The sequence below is a fragment of the Antechinus flavipes genome, chromosome 2 (assembly GCF_016432865.1).
Source record: "Antechinus flavipes isolate AdamAnt ecotype Samford, QLD, Australia chromosome 2, AdamAnt_v2, whole genome shotgun sequence".
NCBI classification, from domain to species: Eukaryota; Metazoa; Chordata; class Mammalia; order Dasyuromorphia; family Dasyuridae; genus Antechinus; species Antechinus flavipes.
In genome coordinates, this window is record NC_067399.1 from 523963638 (window position 1) to 523982079 (window position 18442).

Consider the following 18442-nt stretch of genomic DNA (forward strand, 5'->3'; position numbering starts at 1 on the left):
ATTTTGAATCATACTTCTGATAAGGCCTCTTATATTCATAGGAAACAAAAATAAACATGAACCCCCCTCCCCTCCCTCCCCCCAATTCTAAAATGAATAAATGGTCAAAGGATATGAACATTTCTCAAAAGAATTGCAAACTTACTAACAAAATCTCATGAAATTATGCATAGCAAATGATTAGAGAAATGCCAGTTAAAACAACTTCCACACTCAACAAATTGGTAATAAGATAGCAAAAGAAAAACTTTATCACTGTTGATGGAATTGTGGAAAGACAGGCAATTAAACTTATCATTAGTTGATCTATGATTTGATACCACCAAACTATTAGATAAATTTGAAATTATGCAAAGAAAATGACTAAATTAAGTGATGCGCCATACCCATTGACCCAGAAATTCTGCTATCAGGCCTATACTCCAGTGCCCTATATACATGGTAAATATATACAAATACTTTTGATAGTAGCAAAGAACTGAAAACAAAAAAGTTAGATGCCCATCATTTGGGGATTGGCTAAGCAAATTGTAGTACTTGAATGTAAAGTAATATTACTGTACTCACAAGTCATAATGACTATGAAACCAAGATAAATTTTTTAAAGTCAATAAATGGATAACTCATTAAAAAAACCTGTTATAGAGAAACATTCGAAGACTTGAATGAACTAATTTTTCAGGAGAACAGTATACATAGTAACTATAATGGTGTGTAAATGAAATAATATTCATTTTAGCAAAACTAGAAGTTAAATGTTGCAAAATTATAATGACCAGGCTTGACCCCCAAAGAAGAAATATGACAAGGTATCATCCTTCATCTTCCCTTTTCAAAGACTTGGGAAGTATGGAACTCTGAACTTGAAAGGAGGATTCTTAAAGGTGCTAATTCAATGGAACTGATAAGACAGTGGTTATCTGGTTTAGCATGGTGATTAATAGTTCTCTTAAGTTCAGTATGGCTGAATTAATCCTACAACAAATAATGGTTTCCTAGTGATATAATGATTGGTTTTATACTCAGTGTAGAGCATATAAGTAGGGACTGAGAGCCACATAGGACAAGGGCACTGGAAAAGCTCTCTGAGCCAAGGAGAGAGAGAGAATCGATTCCATCTTTGTTCAGACTCCTGGTGGCTGGCCTGGACTCCTGTACTTCTCCACTGAAACCAAGACTCGGGAAGGCCTTTAAGATAGCTAGCTGAAGCCCCAGGCAAGGAGACAAGACTTTGAAAGAGACAATAAAGGATTTGGACATTTAACACCTGCCTGTACTTGTGGTGATTACTCTACTGAAATGAAGGCTGCTCCCAAAGATTTCCAGAGACCTCAAGAAAACCAAACCAAGAATATTACATTTTGGTGCTTGAACATGGGACCAAGGACCTACATCTGTGACCCAGAAATTAGGGTGAGTACAAAAACAGACAAGAAGGAAACTTTGTTAAGGGCTAAACTAATGCTTCAGTTGAAATGGGACAGATGTTTAGAAAACAGCCTTCTTTTTCCACCTCAAGGAAAATGTGTCGAAAACTTGGTTAAGACTGATTAAAAAAACCAAGGTTTGATTGTAACTTGGATGCAGATCATTGAATTTTTTGAAATATTAAAATATTTGATCTAGACGAGTGGAAATTAGTAAGAGAGCAACTATGTGAATCTGATTTAATTTCTAAAGAAACATTTTATACATATAACTTAATGCAACTGGCTAATCTGGTTTGATTTCCTCATTTCCTTTGGTGTTTTCATCTCCCTTCCTGAGATGTCAGGGAGGGCGGGATCACCTCCTTCTTTGGTGTTTTCACCCCTTTTTTGAGGAGTCGTGGAAGGTGTGATCACCTCCTTTTTTGGGGTTCTCACCTCCTTGAGAAGTCAGAGAGGGCATGATCACCTATGCTCTAAACAAAGGAAAGCAGGAGATGTTATGGGCCAGAACTCTGAACTTGAAACAAGAGTTCTTACAAGGCACTAAGTGGAATTGATGAGACAGTGGTTACCTAGTTTAGCATGGTGCTTATTAGTTCTCTAAATTCAGTATGATTGATTTAATCTTATAACAAATAATGGTTAGCTAATGATATTATGATTGTTTTATACTCAGTGTAGAGCATATAAGCTGGAGCCTCAGCTAGATTCATTTAGAGTCAGAGAAGAGAAGAGAACTGGAGGTTGGAGCTTAAGCTCTCAGAAGGAGAGAGAAATTCAATTTCATCTTCGATCGGGTTCCTGGTGGCTGGCCTGGCCTCCTGTACTTCTCCACTGAAACCAAGACTCCAGAAGGCCTTTTAAGAAAGCTAGCTGAAGCCCCAGGAAAGGAGACAAGACTTTGAAAGAGATAATAAAGGATTTGGACTTTAACACCTGGCTATTCTTGTGGTGATTACTGAACTGAAATGAAGACTGCCCCAGAGACCACCAGAAAACCAAACCAAGAACATTGCTCCAAAGACCTCCAGGAACTAAGAATATTACAGCATGTAATAAAAATAGCTACCATTTAAATAACATTTTAAGGTTTAGAAAACATTTTACATATTTTACCTCTTTTGATCCTGATAAAATAACTGTGAGGTGGGATACATGTTTTTATTTGACATTCTTTTGGAAATTCTGGCAACTGCAGTAAGACTCAAAAAGCTTAAGGGGCATTAATGATAGAAATGAAGAGGTAAAATAGATCTAGAGATATCTAGAAAGTCCAACTACCTCAGAAAGAATAATGGAGAACAGTAAATTAAAGTCAGAGTGTATATACCACAAAATTATCCACAGTCTAGGTGATAAGCAATAAACATTAAGGAAATAAATCAAAAACCTTATTAATGGAAATCTTCAAGTGTGAGGAAATTTACTTATTTAATATAAATATGAATTGTTCCTGCTAATAAATAACATTTGCTTATAACTGTAAGGTTTATAACACCCCCCACAATTCTGAGAGGCATTCTCATCTCCATTTTGCAGATGAAAATAATGAAATTCAGGCAGGTTAAATGACTTGCTCAAGGTAAGGGGTAGCATAGCTGAAGGGACATCTTTTGATGTGAATGGAAACTAACTAATTTTATGGCATTTTTATAGCCCATCAGAAAAATAATGACTGTCAATCCACAAAAATTTTAATTCTCTAAAATTGATTTTCAAGTATATATACATGCAAGATACGTTGTTTAAGAATGGGATTGTTTTTTCTGTGATGAGAATGAGAAGGCACTTCTTTAATAAAGCATTCTTCGTTTCTTGCTATTTTACAGCAGAATGGAAAACTAGTGTTAAGGCTTAAACTTTTGCTTTTGAAAAACTTTGAGCAAGCCCAGAAATCAAATCATTCCAGTGTTTTAAAACCAAAAGAAATTTAAAACATGTGTTCTTAGAAAAATCTTGAACATACCCAACTAAATTCAGGAAAATCTTGAAATATTCATTGCTAGAATATGTAGGAGGATTAGACAGGAGGTATTTTAACCTTTGTTCAAGAACCATATACTTATGAAGGCTGGGATGTCTACCATCTCTGAAAGGCTATTTGTCAGATTGAGAAGTTGTGGTAGGAAGACATTCATCATGGGCATCCCTTACCTGTCTCTCTTCAGTCATTTGATGATTGGTTGATGTCTGTAGGGAGATCAAGTTAGAATCTGTTCAAAACTAGAGTGCAGTACTAAATGTTTCTTGGTTTTCCCAATTTTAGCATAGCAAATTAGAATATCATATCTAGACAAATAGTTTCTTTTTTCTTTTTTCTTTTTTCTTTTTTTTAGTTTTAATAGCCTTTTATTTACAGGTTATATGTATGGGTAACTTTACAGCATTGACAAGTACCAAACCTCTTGTTCCAATTTTTCCCCTCCTTCCCCCCATCCCCTCCCCCAGATGGCAGGATGACCAGTAGACTTCATTAACATCTGTTAAATATATTTCTTTTTTTTTTAATTATAGCTTTTTTATTGACAGAACCTATTCCTGGGTAATTTTTTACAACATTGTTCCTTGTACTCACTCATGTTCCAACTTTTTCTTTCCTTCCCTCATCTCCTTCCCTAGATGACAGGCAGTCTTTTACATGTTAAATATATTACAGTATATCGTAGATACAATATATGTGTGCAGAACCGTACAGTTCTCTTGTTGCACAGGAAGAATTGGATTCAGAAGGTAAAAATAACCTGGGAAGAAAAACAAAAATGCAAACCGTTCACACTCATTTCCCAGTGTTCTTTCTCTGGGTGTAGCTGATTCTGTCCATCATTGATCAATTGGAACTGAATTAGATCTTCTCTTTGTTGAAGAAATCCATTTCTGTCAGAATACATCCTCATACAGTATCGTTGTTGAAGTGTATAATGATCTCCTGGTTTTGCTCATTTCACTCAGCATCAGTTCATGTAAGTCTCTCCAAGCCTCTATGTCAAATATAGTTTCTTTAAAAATTGTCTTTATATTGTACTTAAAAAGGTCCAACATAAAGATTGTTGAAATTTGTCTATATAAAATCATGGAGTTGGAAAAGTTGAAGACCAAGTGGAGGCTTTTAGGGTTACTGGCGTTTGAATGATGTGGTTTTCACATGAATCTTGTGGATATTTGTGAAATTGGTCTTTCTCAGTCTTGATTGCCTGTCACCTTATGGTCATAGAATTACATAAATGTTCCTTGAATTGAATTTTGTCAGAAGATATTTAGAGGTAACTTGGTTTAACTGCCACAGTTGGTGGAGAAGCAAATAGGCTTAATAAAAGACTCTTGTAGTAATCTATCTAAGAGGTGATAAGAGCCTTATCACCTATATAATCTAGATAAGAGGTGCTAAGTCCCCTTAACTAAGATGATAGCTTTTTGAGATATGAAGGGTTAATTTAAAAAAAAAAAATAGCTTTTTATTGACAGTACATATGCATGGATAATTTTTCAGCATTGACCCTTGCAATCACCTGTTCTAACTTTTCCCTTCCCTCCACCCCTTCTCCTAGATGGCAGGCAGTTTCATACATGTTAAACATGTTAAAGTATATCCTCAATACAATATATGTGTACATATTTTACAGTTTTCTTGTTGCACAAGAAAAATTGGATCTAGAAATGTAAAAATAATCTGGGAAGAAAAACAAAAATGCAAGTAGGCCACACTCATTTTCCAATGTTCTTTGAGAGATCTTTTGGAAATAGAAATGGCATGATCACGAAATGATTGGATATGAAGTGAAGAAGAGTAAAGAGTCAAGAACAATTCCAAGATTACAAATCTGAAAGGATGGTGATACTTTTAACAGAAATAGGGTAGGTTTGAAGAGGGGAATGAGATCAGTTCATTTTTGAACATGTTGATTTTGAGATGTCTTTACTACATCCAATTTGAAATATCTTGATACTAAAGATTATGAAAAGAAACTGGGATTGTATATTGTCAATCATTCACATTAGAGGTGATCATTAAATCTACGGGAGGATGGTGAGTTATTGAGAAAATAGTATAGAAAGTGAATTAACAAAGGAGATTTTAAAAGGAGCATAGAGGAGGGAGAACCGAGAGAGAGAGAAAGCGAGCAATATGACAAAACCCTAGAAATCAGAGTATCCAAAGAAAAAAGGGTGATTGATAGAGTGTCCATTGCAGCAGAAAGATTGAGAAAAGATTATCAAGTTTGGCGATAAGAGATTGTTTAGTAATTAAAGAGAGTAGTTAGAATTAAATGGTAAGGTCAGGAGCCAGATTATAAAGCATTGAGGAAGGAGTAAGAAGAAAGCAAAGTAGGAAGTAGAAGTGGCAAGTATAAACACTTTGATAAGTTTGGAGGGGAAAAGAGAGAAAAGATAGAACTTGATGGCTTGAGAAGGGAAGGTGGTAGTCTAGTGGAAGGTATTTTTTTAAAATAACTTTTTATTGATAGAATGCATGCCAGGGTAATTTTTTACAGCATTATCCCTTGCATTCACTTCTGTTCCGATTTTTCCCCTCCCTCCCGTGGAAGGTATTTTTTAAAGAATAGGGAGAGACTTCATTATGTCTGAAAGTTGTAGGAAAATAATCAGTAAATAGGGAGGAGTGAGTGGGGCAGGACTGATGATTGAGGATGCAGTGTGCTTGACAAATGGGAGGGGAGTATATTGATCTTGGCAGATAGGACCAGTGTACTACTGTCAGTTTGGGGAAAGGAGAGATTGGGATGGGATATTCAAAGGGTTTTGGAGATGAAGAAAATGGGGACAAGGATAATATACTATAACCAGTATGCGTGCTGTTCTTTGTTGCTCCCATGAATCTTTGGCCTCACTTGATGTCAGTATATCAGAGCATCCTTGCTTCCGATAAAGATGATCTTTCTTTCCAAAACACTAATCAGCTAGCTGGGGTAGGGTTGTCTTTTTCATTTGCCTCATCCCAGACTCACATCTCAGCCTATTGGGATTCACCTTGATAATTGGTTTTGGTGTTCTACCCATATTGTTAAAGAATTAGTTTTAGTCTTTCAACACCTAAGGCTTTTACTATCATAAAGTGGAAAGGAACGGCTAGCCAGACCAACTCTTTCATTTTAGAGTTGAGGAAACTTGAGTTCTAGAGAAGCTAAGTAATTTACTTATACAAAATTGTCATGAAGGTAATAAATAGCAGACTTATAATTTGAAATTGTATTTTTACTCCAAAGACAATGTTCTTTCCACTGTTACCAAATGTTACATGATTTCCATCATCTTAAATCAGGAAGATTCAAAAGCACATACTCCCCCAGAATTAACCATCACTATACCTTTATATGTATTACTCATTTTCTTTTATATTTTGTGCTATTCTTTGATGAAAGTCCTGAAAAAAAAAAAAGTGGGTGAAGGGAATTCCCAAGGGGAAAAAGAGGGAAAAATAGTAAAGAAAAATTATTTGGAAGAGGTTATTAAGGTAGCCAAATAATTTATATGACTATTCCCTGTTAGGCGTTTGGGTCATTAGTTATCAGAATATTCTGTCACCCCTGTATGTGCAAGAATGTTTGTGGCAGCCCTCTTTGTAGTGGCCAGAAACTGGAAATTGAATGAATGCCCATCAATTGGAGAATGGCTGGATAAATTGTGGTATATGAATGTTATGGAATATTATTGTTCTGTAAGAAATGATCAGCAGGATGATTTCAGAAAGGCCTGGGGAGACTTACATGAACTGATGCTGAGTGAAATGAGCAGAACCAGGAGATCATTATATACTGCAACAACAAATACTATATGGTGATCAATTCTGACGGACATGGCCCTCTTCAGCAATGAGATGAACCAAATCAGTTCCAATAGAGTAGTAACGAATTGAACCAGCTACACCCAATGAAAGAACTCTGGGAGATGATTATGAACCACTACATAGAATTCCCAATCCCTCTATTTTTGTCTGCTTGCAGTTTTGATTTCCTTCATAGGCTAATTGTTCACTGTTTCAAAGTCTGATTCTTTTTGTACAGCAAAATAACTGTTTGGACTTGTATGCGTATATTGTATTTAACTTATACTTTAACATATTTAACATGTATTTGGTCAACCTGCCATCTGGGGGAGGGGGTGGGGGAGAAGGAGGGGAAAAATTGGAACAAAAGGTTTTACAATTGTCAATGCTGTAAAATTACCCATGCATATACCTTATAAATAGAAAGCTATTTAAAAAAAAAAAAAAAAGAATATTCTGTCACTTTTTTTTTTTTTTTTTTTTTTTTTTTTTTGGGTAATGGGTGTTCATAAGATCGGGAATACTTTTGGTATCTTCCCCTTTTTCAGATACATTGAAAATGAATACTTCAACATCCACAAACTTATGTGACTTCTAGCAGTGGACCACCTACATATATGCTTGGATGAGTCCAGCTTTTTTCCATTTTTGTTTTCATCTGTGCCATTTCCAGATCCTCAGGAAGCACATTCAGAACTGTGATGTTAGTCTAAATGTAGTAACTTCACTATCCTTAATGGTGAAAATAATTACATGTATAGATCTTTGTAGATCTTTCATTTTTCATGCTGCTTGTTCTTTCAGTTTTATCTGTAAATGCTCTTAGGATGATCTGACTTAACTGGGTTTTTGAACAAGCTTTCTGTAAACTTGTTTTTCTTTCCATTGCTTCCTACTGTTTTATGAGGTGATATTGCTCAAAATCTTCCACTGTTGTCCTCAGTGAGAACCTTATAAGGTTAGAGTCTGAATCAGTATTTTTGGCTGCCATTTCTCCCTGGCAAGAAGATCAAGTGGTTTTCTGGCAGAGGAAGCATCTGGGTTCTTTTGGTCTCCTTATTATGGCAATTGGTTTACATTGATCCAATTTTCTTTGGAAATGGTTATATCTGTTAATATCTTTTCCATTTTTTTTAGCATGAAACAACTTGTTTATACATGTCAGATTTAAGTTGCCTCAAATATACCACGTATTATTTTTATTTTTTGTTACTGATTTTATGTTTGCTTTAATAAGTTGATAGTTTGACCTTATTACATAAGACAGTTGATTCAAACTGAATTCAAAAGATTAAAAATTCCTTTAAACCAGTTATTTTCTATCAGGATATAATAGATTTCCTTTTTTAAAAATGTTATTTGATATTGTGTCCACTCTTAACTCTTAAAGTTATATGGATATTTAAACATGTAACTTCTCTTTAGTCTAAGCCCTTAGCTCTCTCATTTTGCACTTATTCATTCATTTATTTATTTATTTTTGCAGCATATTTCACTGTCTTTCCCTGTTCCTATTTTTGCATTGACGTCAACAAGTGTATGTTGATTTAATTTTGAGCTTTTCATTGAGCTTTTCTTAAAATTTGTCTACCTCCTACTCTGAAACAGATTGACACATAAGCTACAGTTTTCTTCTCAGTTGTCTTCCCCCCCTCCCCTTCCCCCCCCCTGTAATTTCATCTTGATTGTTAAAGATGGCAGCCTTGGATCACACAGCAAAACCAATTCTACCAGCCCTTTCATTTGTCTCTCCTAAGGGAAGAACCTGGGAACAAGTTTTTCATTTAGCTACACTTCCCTTTTTCTTTTGTTATCATTTCTATAAGAGCAATTATTTGGCACAGTGGATATAGCCATGGCAGGCCCTGAGTTCAAATCCAGAAATAGACACTTAGTTTCTGTGACATTTGTTGTGTGACCCTGGGCAAGTTACCCAACCCCGTTTTTCTCAGTTTCCTCATCTGTACAATGAGCTGGAAAAGGAAAGGTCAAATCACTCCAGTATCTGACAAGAAAACTCCAGAAGGGATCACGGTCAGACATGGAATAACTAAATTTTTCTATGTAGTAAGAATGTCTCCTGAAGAGACAGGAAAATTTCACATTTAAAATGCCACCTATGTGTCTTAAAACACTGGCTGTTTTTTTGTTTTTTTATAGTTGTCATTGCCAAACCATTCATCATCAAGTGGCCCACCCTACTGTTGTACAGTCTCTCCCTACTCAGCTATGTTTATCCTTACAAATCAGACATAGTTGAGATCATACTCAAATCCTTTCCAAAGTGGCAGAACCTGCTGTGATTTACAGACTGCTGATAAAGTATTGAGAATTTGGGGTTGCCTTTGTGCCTTGGTGAAGCATTGGAGCATGACTCCCTGATCTTTATGTATCATAGATCAGATTGTGTTTTCATTTGTTTTTGCTATTACCAAATTTGGTTCATGGATATTTGAGCTTTTTTATCATGTTTGGTAGTCTGTTAATAACTTCAAAAAACTAGAGAAATATTAGTGTCCAGAAATAATTGGCATTGAAAAAGCAGGTAAAGGAAGCAGAACAGTAGTTATAAAGGAAAGCAAATTGAAGCAAAGGTTATTTAAAGTCTAGGAGACTTCTGAAAAAATAGTTAAAAAGCTTGATGAAAGAAAAGAAGGAATGAAAATAATAACTGTTTAGGAGTTGAGAAAGAAATGAACTCTAGAGTACTGGTAAATTGATTTGCTTTACACAGGAATAATACTTTCTGTCCCCAAATCAGAGGAAAGAATGAGAAGATGAATTTAGAGACAAATTTAAGTTGTATGGATGAGGGAAAATGTGGGAATTTGCACTAGATAGTAATAAGCTTTCCAGTAAAATGCATTTCAGATTTTTGGATCAGGACTTGAACCTGAGAAAAGTGTAATAAATGATCTTTTATAGTAAGATTTTTTTCGTACAAGAATAGTATTGTATGATAATATAAATGTGTTTTAATTACATTTAAATTTAACTTAAACAGACCACTGTCTAGCTATACAGATGTTATTGGAGCCCAAAGAAATTAATAAAAAAAATTACTAAGCTTGGTTCAGTAATTGTGAAGTGATACAATATTCCCGTTGTTCATGATTATTTATTTTTCTGTAGTTATATTGCATGACTTAAGAACAAAGAAAGCAAATGATGAGTTTGGCAGTTAAGTCACAGTAGAAGATCAAATGGATAAGAGGGACTAGGATAGTGGGGAGGGCAGTATCTTTTTTTTCATTGTAAACTTTTTTATTTAGTTAGTATTTTGTTTTTCCCCAGTTACATGTAAAAACAATTTTTAACATATGTTTTTAAAACTTTGAATTCCAGATTCTCTTCTTTCCTCCCTCCCTACCCCACCTCCATTGAGAAGGCAAGCAATTCAATATAGGTAATACATGTATAGTCATGCAAAACATTTTCATAATATAGTCATGCAAGACATTTCCATAGTCATGTTGTGAAAGAAAAAAAAGACTTAAAAAAACCCCAAAATGGGAGGGCAATAAGATGACTAACTACATAGTCCAATCCAAGTAGGGATTCTAGCATAATCATTAGACAACTAATGCATTAGTTTAAAACCATTCAGTGATTGGAATGGGAGAAATGATAAGAAAAGGAAAGTTGTGCCATTTAGAGAAGAATTGACCTATGATTTTGTTGAATCACTAATTTAATTAATTGATGAGAAAAGGGCTCCTTTTTTCTTTCTCCCATTACTGCTTTTCTTTCTTAATTGACTGTAATGTAGAACTGAAGTATTTTAAAGTATTTGTTTTTATTGAATAAACTTCTGTTTCATTAAAAAATTAAAAAATCAGGTAAGTTTTTTTTAGAAAGGAGAGAAAATATTGAAAGTTCTAGACAAAAGCATATTAACTTTATTTTTATATGATATTGTACCCTTGTTTGCTTTTGCCTATAATTTGATGTCTTTGGTATGCAAGGGGATTCACCCATTCCTGTTATGTAACATGAAGTAATAAAGGTTATCACAGCTGTCATAACACAGATATATACTCTGGCATGAAAGAATCTTTTCTCTTTAAAAATTTAGATTAGGTATCACCTTCCCTAATCCCTGAATTGAAATTATTTTTTCCTCAAAAGTACATAGAAATTTTTGTTTAGATCTCTTCTTTCCTTCTTACCTTGTGATACATATCATATCTTTCTAGTTTCTTCCTATACCCAGATAAAATATGAGTTTCTTGAGGTTAGGGATTGTAATTTTAAAAAAATCTTTGTAGCATCATGTCTTATACATAGTAAATGCTTAATCACAATTGATGTATCACTGAGTTTGTTTTTCTTTTAGAAAAGTACTTCTCTTAACATTTTCCTATTTTATCTCTGTAGCACTGGACTTCCTGGAGCAAATTTTGACATTTAGTCCCATGGATCGATTGACAGCAGAAGAAGCTCTGTCCCATCCTTATATGAGCATTTATTCCTTTCCAATGGATGAACCAATTTCAAGCCATCCTTTTCACATTGAAGATGAAGTTGATGATATTTTGCTCATGGATGAAACTCATAGTCACATTTATAATTGGGAGAGGTAAAATTGATTTTATATTAAATTATTTAATAATTGACTTATATTTCTATGAACCCACAACATGGTGGGTTTGTTTGTTTTTGATGTGTCATTGCAAAAGATTGTGTGAGTAAAAATACCATGTTTTTATCTGTGTTTACATATACTGTATATGTGTGCAGGTGCACGCTACTTAAAAACCATTTAAAATGCTTAAGAAAATAATTTTCCTGAAACTACCTTGTAGAATGAAAAAAATGCTGTTTTGATACTTTATCAAAAAATTTTCATGTTAATAGTCCTTTGAATGGTTTTGTGGTTGCCCTTTTAAACTGAAAGATTAGTTGGGGGGGGGGGGTTGGGATCAGAGGATGTGAGGAGACAATATAGGGATCCAAATAGTTTAAATATTCCACAGTACAGCAAATACATATAATATAAATGTTGCTTTTAGATAAAGAAGACAAATATCTGTCTTATTGTACAATCATTAGACTGTCATAATTATGTTTTAGAGGATGTTATTTTTCCTGTGGCATACACACAGACAATATTAGAATTCTACATGCCTAGAAATTTTTTTCTTCACTGCTTTGCTCAAATTTTTAATGCTACACTCATTTGAGTTTATTATTAGGAGAATTTTCAGATGAATGGAAACCAGATTGTCGAAATCCCCTTTAAAGATTCTTATATTTATGGCATGGTTATGGCATAGTCCTGCCTAAAGAAGGAAATAGTGGCCAAAAAACCCTTAAAATTCCTTCCAGCCATTTGATAAAAAAGTCTAGTAATGTGCTCAAGTTAAGTCATTTAAAAAAAACTTTTTCACTGTTATGATTTATCATTAAACTATAAGTATAAGAGTTCTCTTTCTAGTTCTGCCATTAATTGTGTGACCTTGTTAACTTTCTGGAGTTCATTTTCCCTTTTCTATAAAATTATGGAATTGTACTAAAATATTTCAAAAATCCCTTCTGTGTTTTACTTAGTTTCATTTGTGAAGAGTAGCATCCAAATTGATAAAAGTGTTGGTCTCAATTTGATCCACATTCTTTATCTAGTAGTTTTTATAGGTTGAGAACAAAAGGAATTAGTTAAGGAGAACAGTTCTTGAAATGATGATTAGTAGATAAAAAACATTAAAATGCAAATATGCAAATCTCTAGTCAAAATAGACATCATTTGACATATATTGTCTAGTTTTTCTTTCTTTGTCAACAGGTCTTTTTCTCCCCAACTAGACTGTAAATTCCTAGAGGACAGAAAATCCTATTTTTGTATCTATTCATCTAAAATGGAATTTTTTTTGGCATGCATTATTTAATAATTGCAATCTAGACATGACTGATTGTGATATTAATTTATTTCAGGTACCATGATTGTCAATTCTCAGACCATGACTGGCCTATACACAACAATTTTGATATTGATGAAGTTCAGCGTGACCCAAGGGCTCTTTCTGATGTCACTGATGAAGAGGAAGTACAAGTAGATCCTCGAAAATATTTGGATGGAGATCGTGAAAAGTATCTGAAGGATCCTGCCTTTGATACCCATTTCTCTACTGAGCCTTGTTGGCAGTATCCAGATCATCATGAAAATAAGTATTGTGATCTGGAATGCAGCCACACTTGTAACTACAAAATGAGGTCGTCATCATATTTAGATAACTTAGTTTGGAGAGAGAGTGAAGTTAATCATTACTATGAACCCAAACTTATTATAGATCTTTCTAATTGGAAAGAACAAAGCAAAGAAAAATCTGATAAGAAAGGCAAGTCAAAATGTGAAAGGAACGGATTGGTTAAAGCTCAAATAGCTCTTGAGGAAGCATCACAGCAACTGGTTGAAAAAGAAAGGGAGAAGAATCAAGGATTTGACTTTGATTCCTTTATTGCAGGAACTATTCAACTTAGTTCACAACATGAGTCTGCTGATGTTGTTGATAAATTAAATGACTTGAATAGCTCAGTGTCCCAACTAGAATTGAAAACTTTGATATCAAAGTCAGTAAGCCGGGAAAAGCAAGAAAAAGGAATGGCAAATTTGGCACAGTTAGAAGCTTTGTATCAGTCTTCTTGGGAAAGCCAGTATGTAAGTGGTGGGGAGGAATGTTTTCTTATAGATCAGTTTTGTTGTGAAGTAAGAAAGGATGAGCAAATTGAGAAGGAAAACACATACACCAGTTACTTGGACAAGTTCTTTAGCAGGAAGGAAGATACTGAAATGCTAGAAACTGAGCCAGTAGAGGATGGCAAGTTTGGGGAAAGAGAAAGTGAGGAGGGTTTTCTTAACAATAGTGGGGAGTTCCTCTTTAACAAGCAGCTTGAGTCGATAGGTATCCCACAGTTTCATAGTCCAGTTGGTTCACCACTTAAATCAATACAGGCCACATTAACACCTTCTGCTATGAAATCTTCTCCCCAGATTCCCCATAAAACATATAGCAGCATTCTGAAACATCTGAACTAAAACACTCAGCAGACAGTTCTTTTTGTATTCATGAAATGTGTTTTGTCTTTTTTATTACTAGTATAAGTCATTTTTTACTTGAATCAGACGGTGTCATTTTAGTATGGATTTCATTAGTTCTTGGTTTTTAAAAATCCAGAATTACTTTCTATACATGAAATAGTTTTCATTTTAAACTGGCATGTCGTTTGCACACAAAATTAAAGAATAGAGCAAAATAATGCAATGCAGGAGGAGACAAAAGAAATGCACTAAGCCAAGTAAAAACATTCTCTCAGTAAAACAGTTATCTGTTTTACAGGAAAAAAAAATCTTGCCTTGAAATTTACACAGTGAGACTGTACATAATTGCATGAAAATATCTATTTTTTTCCTAAGACATTTTTCATTCATGAGTATTTTCAAGTTTTTCATACTGTACACATTTCTTAAAACACATGATACCAGCAGCAACTGAAAATGAATGCCGAATTTGGTACACATGTGTTATCTACCTCAAGGTAACAGAAGTATGTGGCAAAACATGTACCACCCATAGTGCTTCACAATATGCACTTCTATTTAGCCAGCGTTATTATAGTAACTTCTTAATAAGAATCATTCACTGTTTATAAGTGTTCTGGTATGCATTCTTTATAGTGAAGTGTTAATATACCACATCTTATTTATTTTAGCAAATCAGTATATTTTCTGTATTTAATTATAGAAAGTTAACTTAGTTTTTTGAAATTTATTTGCAAATAAAGTTTTTCCATTTGGCACTATGGTTTGTTGCCTACCTAGCTGAATATTATAATGTCAGCTTGTTCTGAGGCTGTCCACGTACTCAATTACTTAAGTGTTCATTTTAAGTAAAGCGCTCACTGTGTATAGGAATTTGTATTTTGGAGGTGCTTGATCTATCTACAAAGAAAAATTAGGAATTACTTTATTATAAAATGCTCCTAGAAGTCTTAATTGTGTTTATTTTTTAAAAAATTGTAATGTTAGACTTGTGTGCATGGACGTAATTAAGGTACATCATTATTGTAGGTTAAAAGTTGTATATGGTAAGACATATTTTGTTTTTACTGTATGTTTTTACTGAATGATCTATTCCCCATCCCAAAGCAAGCATGAATAAAATTAGGTTAAATGTAGCATGTGACATCTCAGTCTCTTGAAAATTCACTTCACCTATTTTATTTTATTTTATTGAATACTGTCTGTATCTTTGGTTAACCTGTTTAAAGAAAAGGATGAATAAAACATGGCCATCAAAAAATGGTTCTTGTTTCACTACTTAAGTGATTGACTGTTAAAGTAAAATGTCTATTCCATTTTACAGGGCCAAAATTTAAAGTCATGATTTTGAATTCTTTTGATTTGAAAGATTTAAAGGAAAAATGGTCTTTTCTCACTCAAGTAGAAGTCCCATGTTGACTTAAGTCATTATGCCTTGTTACTTTTTTAAAAAAAGGAACACTGTTAAGCTTTGTTGAAATTATAATTTAAACTAGATCAAATGTACATATTGCATAAAATATACATATAAAACTATTGTAGATTGTACCTTTTCCATAAACATATATAAATGTGTTGCTGTGCCCAAAAAGTTCATAATATTGCATACTGAGCCTGGGATTGAGCCTCCCCAAATTTGTCCAGGCTGATCAACACTCTTAAGCCTTTTTAAGGCTGCATGAGTAAGTTTTTACTCATTATTTTCCTGGACTAAATTTTTCATCTCTGCCTAGAATGTGTTAGTACATGCTGGCACCTAATTCCTCCAAATGCTTTCCTGCCTTGCTTGTTCTTAAGATCTAATGAATTTTTTTTTGACAACTCCTTTTTGAATATCATCCTGCATTCCCTCTTGTTCCACTGTCTATTCATAAATCTTATTTTGCTAAAAAAGATTCCATCATCTTGTCATAACTTGATCTTCTGTTATCGTCTATCTTAATTATCCCAATCAAGAGGGTCCCATTCTACTAGCTTGACCACAGAATCTCCAGAGGTAATCACTAATATGTGTGTACTTAGTGATATATGATTGAAGATAGTCATTGTATGGCCCTGGAAGCACTCCCATGATAAATTTATGATGGTTAAAATCTCATTCAAATTTCTACCTTCAGGTTTGCGGATTGTTTTTGTTAAGAGGAATTTTTTTTTTTTTTTTGCTCAAAATAAATGTAGTTACTATGTTAAAGATGTTTAACATGATGTTTCATGAAGGACAGTTATTTCTGAAATGCCTTACCTGTAAGGTCCCAGAGCAAAGCCCAACCTCTTGATTATTTTGTTAGCTTGAAAGGAGAGTCTTAGGGAAGATCTGTCACCAGACTTCTCTCCAATGTGGATTATCCATCCATTGTGTTCTGTTGCCCAATATTTGTGGCAAGAGTAAGTGAGGAAAAATTGGAGAATATGGGACAATGAAAGTACATTCATTTGGCAACCAAGAAATGGTCAATTCAGTCTTTGCTTGAAGACCCCAAGTGAGAAGAAAACCATTATTTCTCAAGGAAGCTAGTTTGACTTTTGTATTGATTTTTTTATTTTTTAGCAATTATACCTCCCTGTTTCTGTCTCTCCCCCTTCTCAGAGAGACTTCATTTATAGGAATAAAAAAGAAAATTAAAGTTTCATCCAATTAACTTGACATAAGGAAGAAAGTCTGACATATACAGTGTTCCACGTCTATCATCCCACAGCTCTTTAAAGAAAGGAAAAGGGAGAAGCCTTCTCACACCCCTTGTTTGGGGCTAAACTTGGTCTTAATAATTTTGCAAGAATCAGTTTTCATTTTTTCATTGTAATTCTTTAAATTTTTATACTGATATAGAATACACACACATATGCATAAATACATAAATAGCGTACGGATGTATACTATATGTATGTATTCCTAGTTCATTTATTTCACTTGGTATCAGTTTTTGTCTAACAAGGTTCCTCTGTTCATCATACTCATTGTTTCTTGCATCACAATAATTACAGTACATCTATGTAGCCCAGTTTGTTTAGCCATTACCCAGATGTTGGGTCTACTTTGGTTCAGGTTCTTTGCTACTGCAAAAAAAGGTTGTGTTTCAAGTATTTGGTACAGTTATTGCTTATCAGAGATAATTTGATGCAAAGGTTTCTCTCTGCTCCAGCCAATCCCCAAACCACTTCTCTTATTCCAGAGACATTAGTTTGCTAATTAGAAAAGCTTTTCAAAATTTCTGAAATCAAAATTACCTACTTGAATCTTTTGTAATCATCCCTGCTTCTTCTTTAGTTCAGAATTTTTTTTCTGGATGCATGATTGGGAAAGGTACCTGACCCAATCTTCTAATTTTTTAAAATGGTATCTTTTTTAAAAATAGCTTTTTTGTTTTTCCAAATACATGCAAAGATGATTTTCAACATTTACCTTTGTGATTTTAATTAAAAAAAATTTTTTTTTAAGTCAGTTGGGCTTAAATGATTTGTCCACACAGCTTGGAAATGTTAAAGTGTCTGAGGTCGGATTTGAGTTCAAGTCTTGATTTCAGAGCCAGTGCTCTGTTTTACTGCCCCCAACATTCCCCTTTGCGAAATCTTGTGTTCCAAAATTTTCTCCTTCCTTCTCTTCTATCCCTCCCATAAACAGTAAGCAATCCAATATAGGTTAAACAGGTGCAGTTTTTATATACATTTACATATTCGTCATGCTATACAAGAGAAATCGGATCGAAAGGTGAAAGAAAAAAACACGAGGAAAAAAAAAAGCAAACCACCACCAACAAAAGCTGAAAATTTATGTCTTGATCTCCATGCAGTGTCCACAATTATCTCTGGATGCAAGTGGCCCTTTCTATCCCAAGGCTACTGGAATTAACTTGAATCACCTCATGGTTGACAAGAGCCAAGGCCATCACAGTTGATCATGACACAATCTTGTGGCGAACAATTTTTTATAGGTTCTGCTCAGTATCAGTTCATATAATTCCAGAATTTTCTGAAAAAAGCATGCTCATCATTTCTCATGAAACAATAACATTCCATAACATTCATATACCATAACTTCTTTAGCCATTCTCCAACTCAGTTTCCAGTTTCTTGCCACTACAAAAAGGGCTGCCACAAACATTTTTGCATATGTGAATCCCTTTCCCTCCTGCAAGATCTCTTTGGGATATAAGCCCAGTAGAAACACTGCTGGATCAAAGGGTATGCACAGTTTGA

General features: G+C 34.1%; 1 protein-coding gene across 3 annotated transcripts in view; it reads left to right on the top strand.

Moving 5' to 3' along the window:
- Positions 1-15384, top strand: part of MAPK6 (mitogen-activated protein kinase 6) — a 50262-nt gene extending 34878 nt beyond the window's left edge. Inside the window, exons 5-6 of one of the 3 annotated variants that reach the window (XM_051980665.1) lie at positions 11590-11791; positions 13144-15384. In XM_051980665.1, coding sequence (XP_051836625.1) covers positions 11590-11791; positions 13144-14245 — 1304 coding nt within the window. In that variant the 3' untranslated portion in view covers positions 14246-15384. Of the gene's footprint in view, positions 1-10557; positions 10956-11589; positions 11792-13143 lie in introns of those variants that run through there. The other 2 variants (XR_007951019.1, XM_051980666.1) reach the window with 2 other exon arrangements.
- Positions 15385-18442: the final 3058 nt, after the last annotated feature.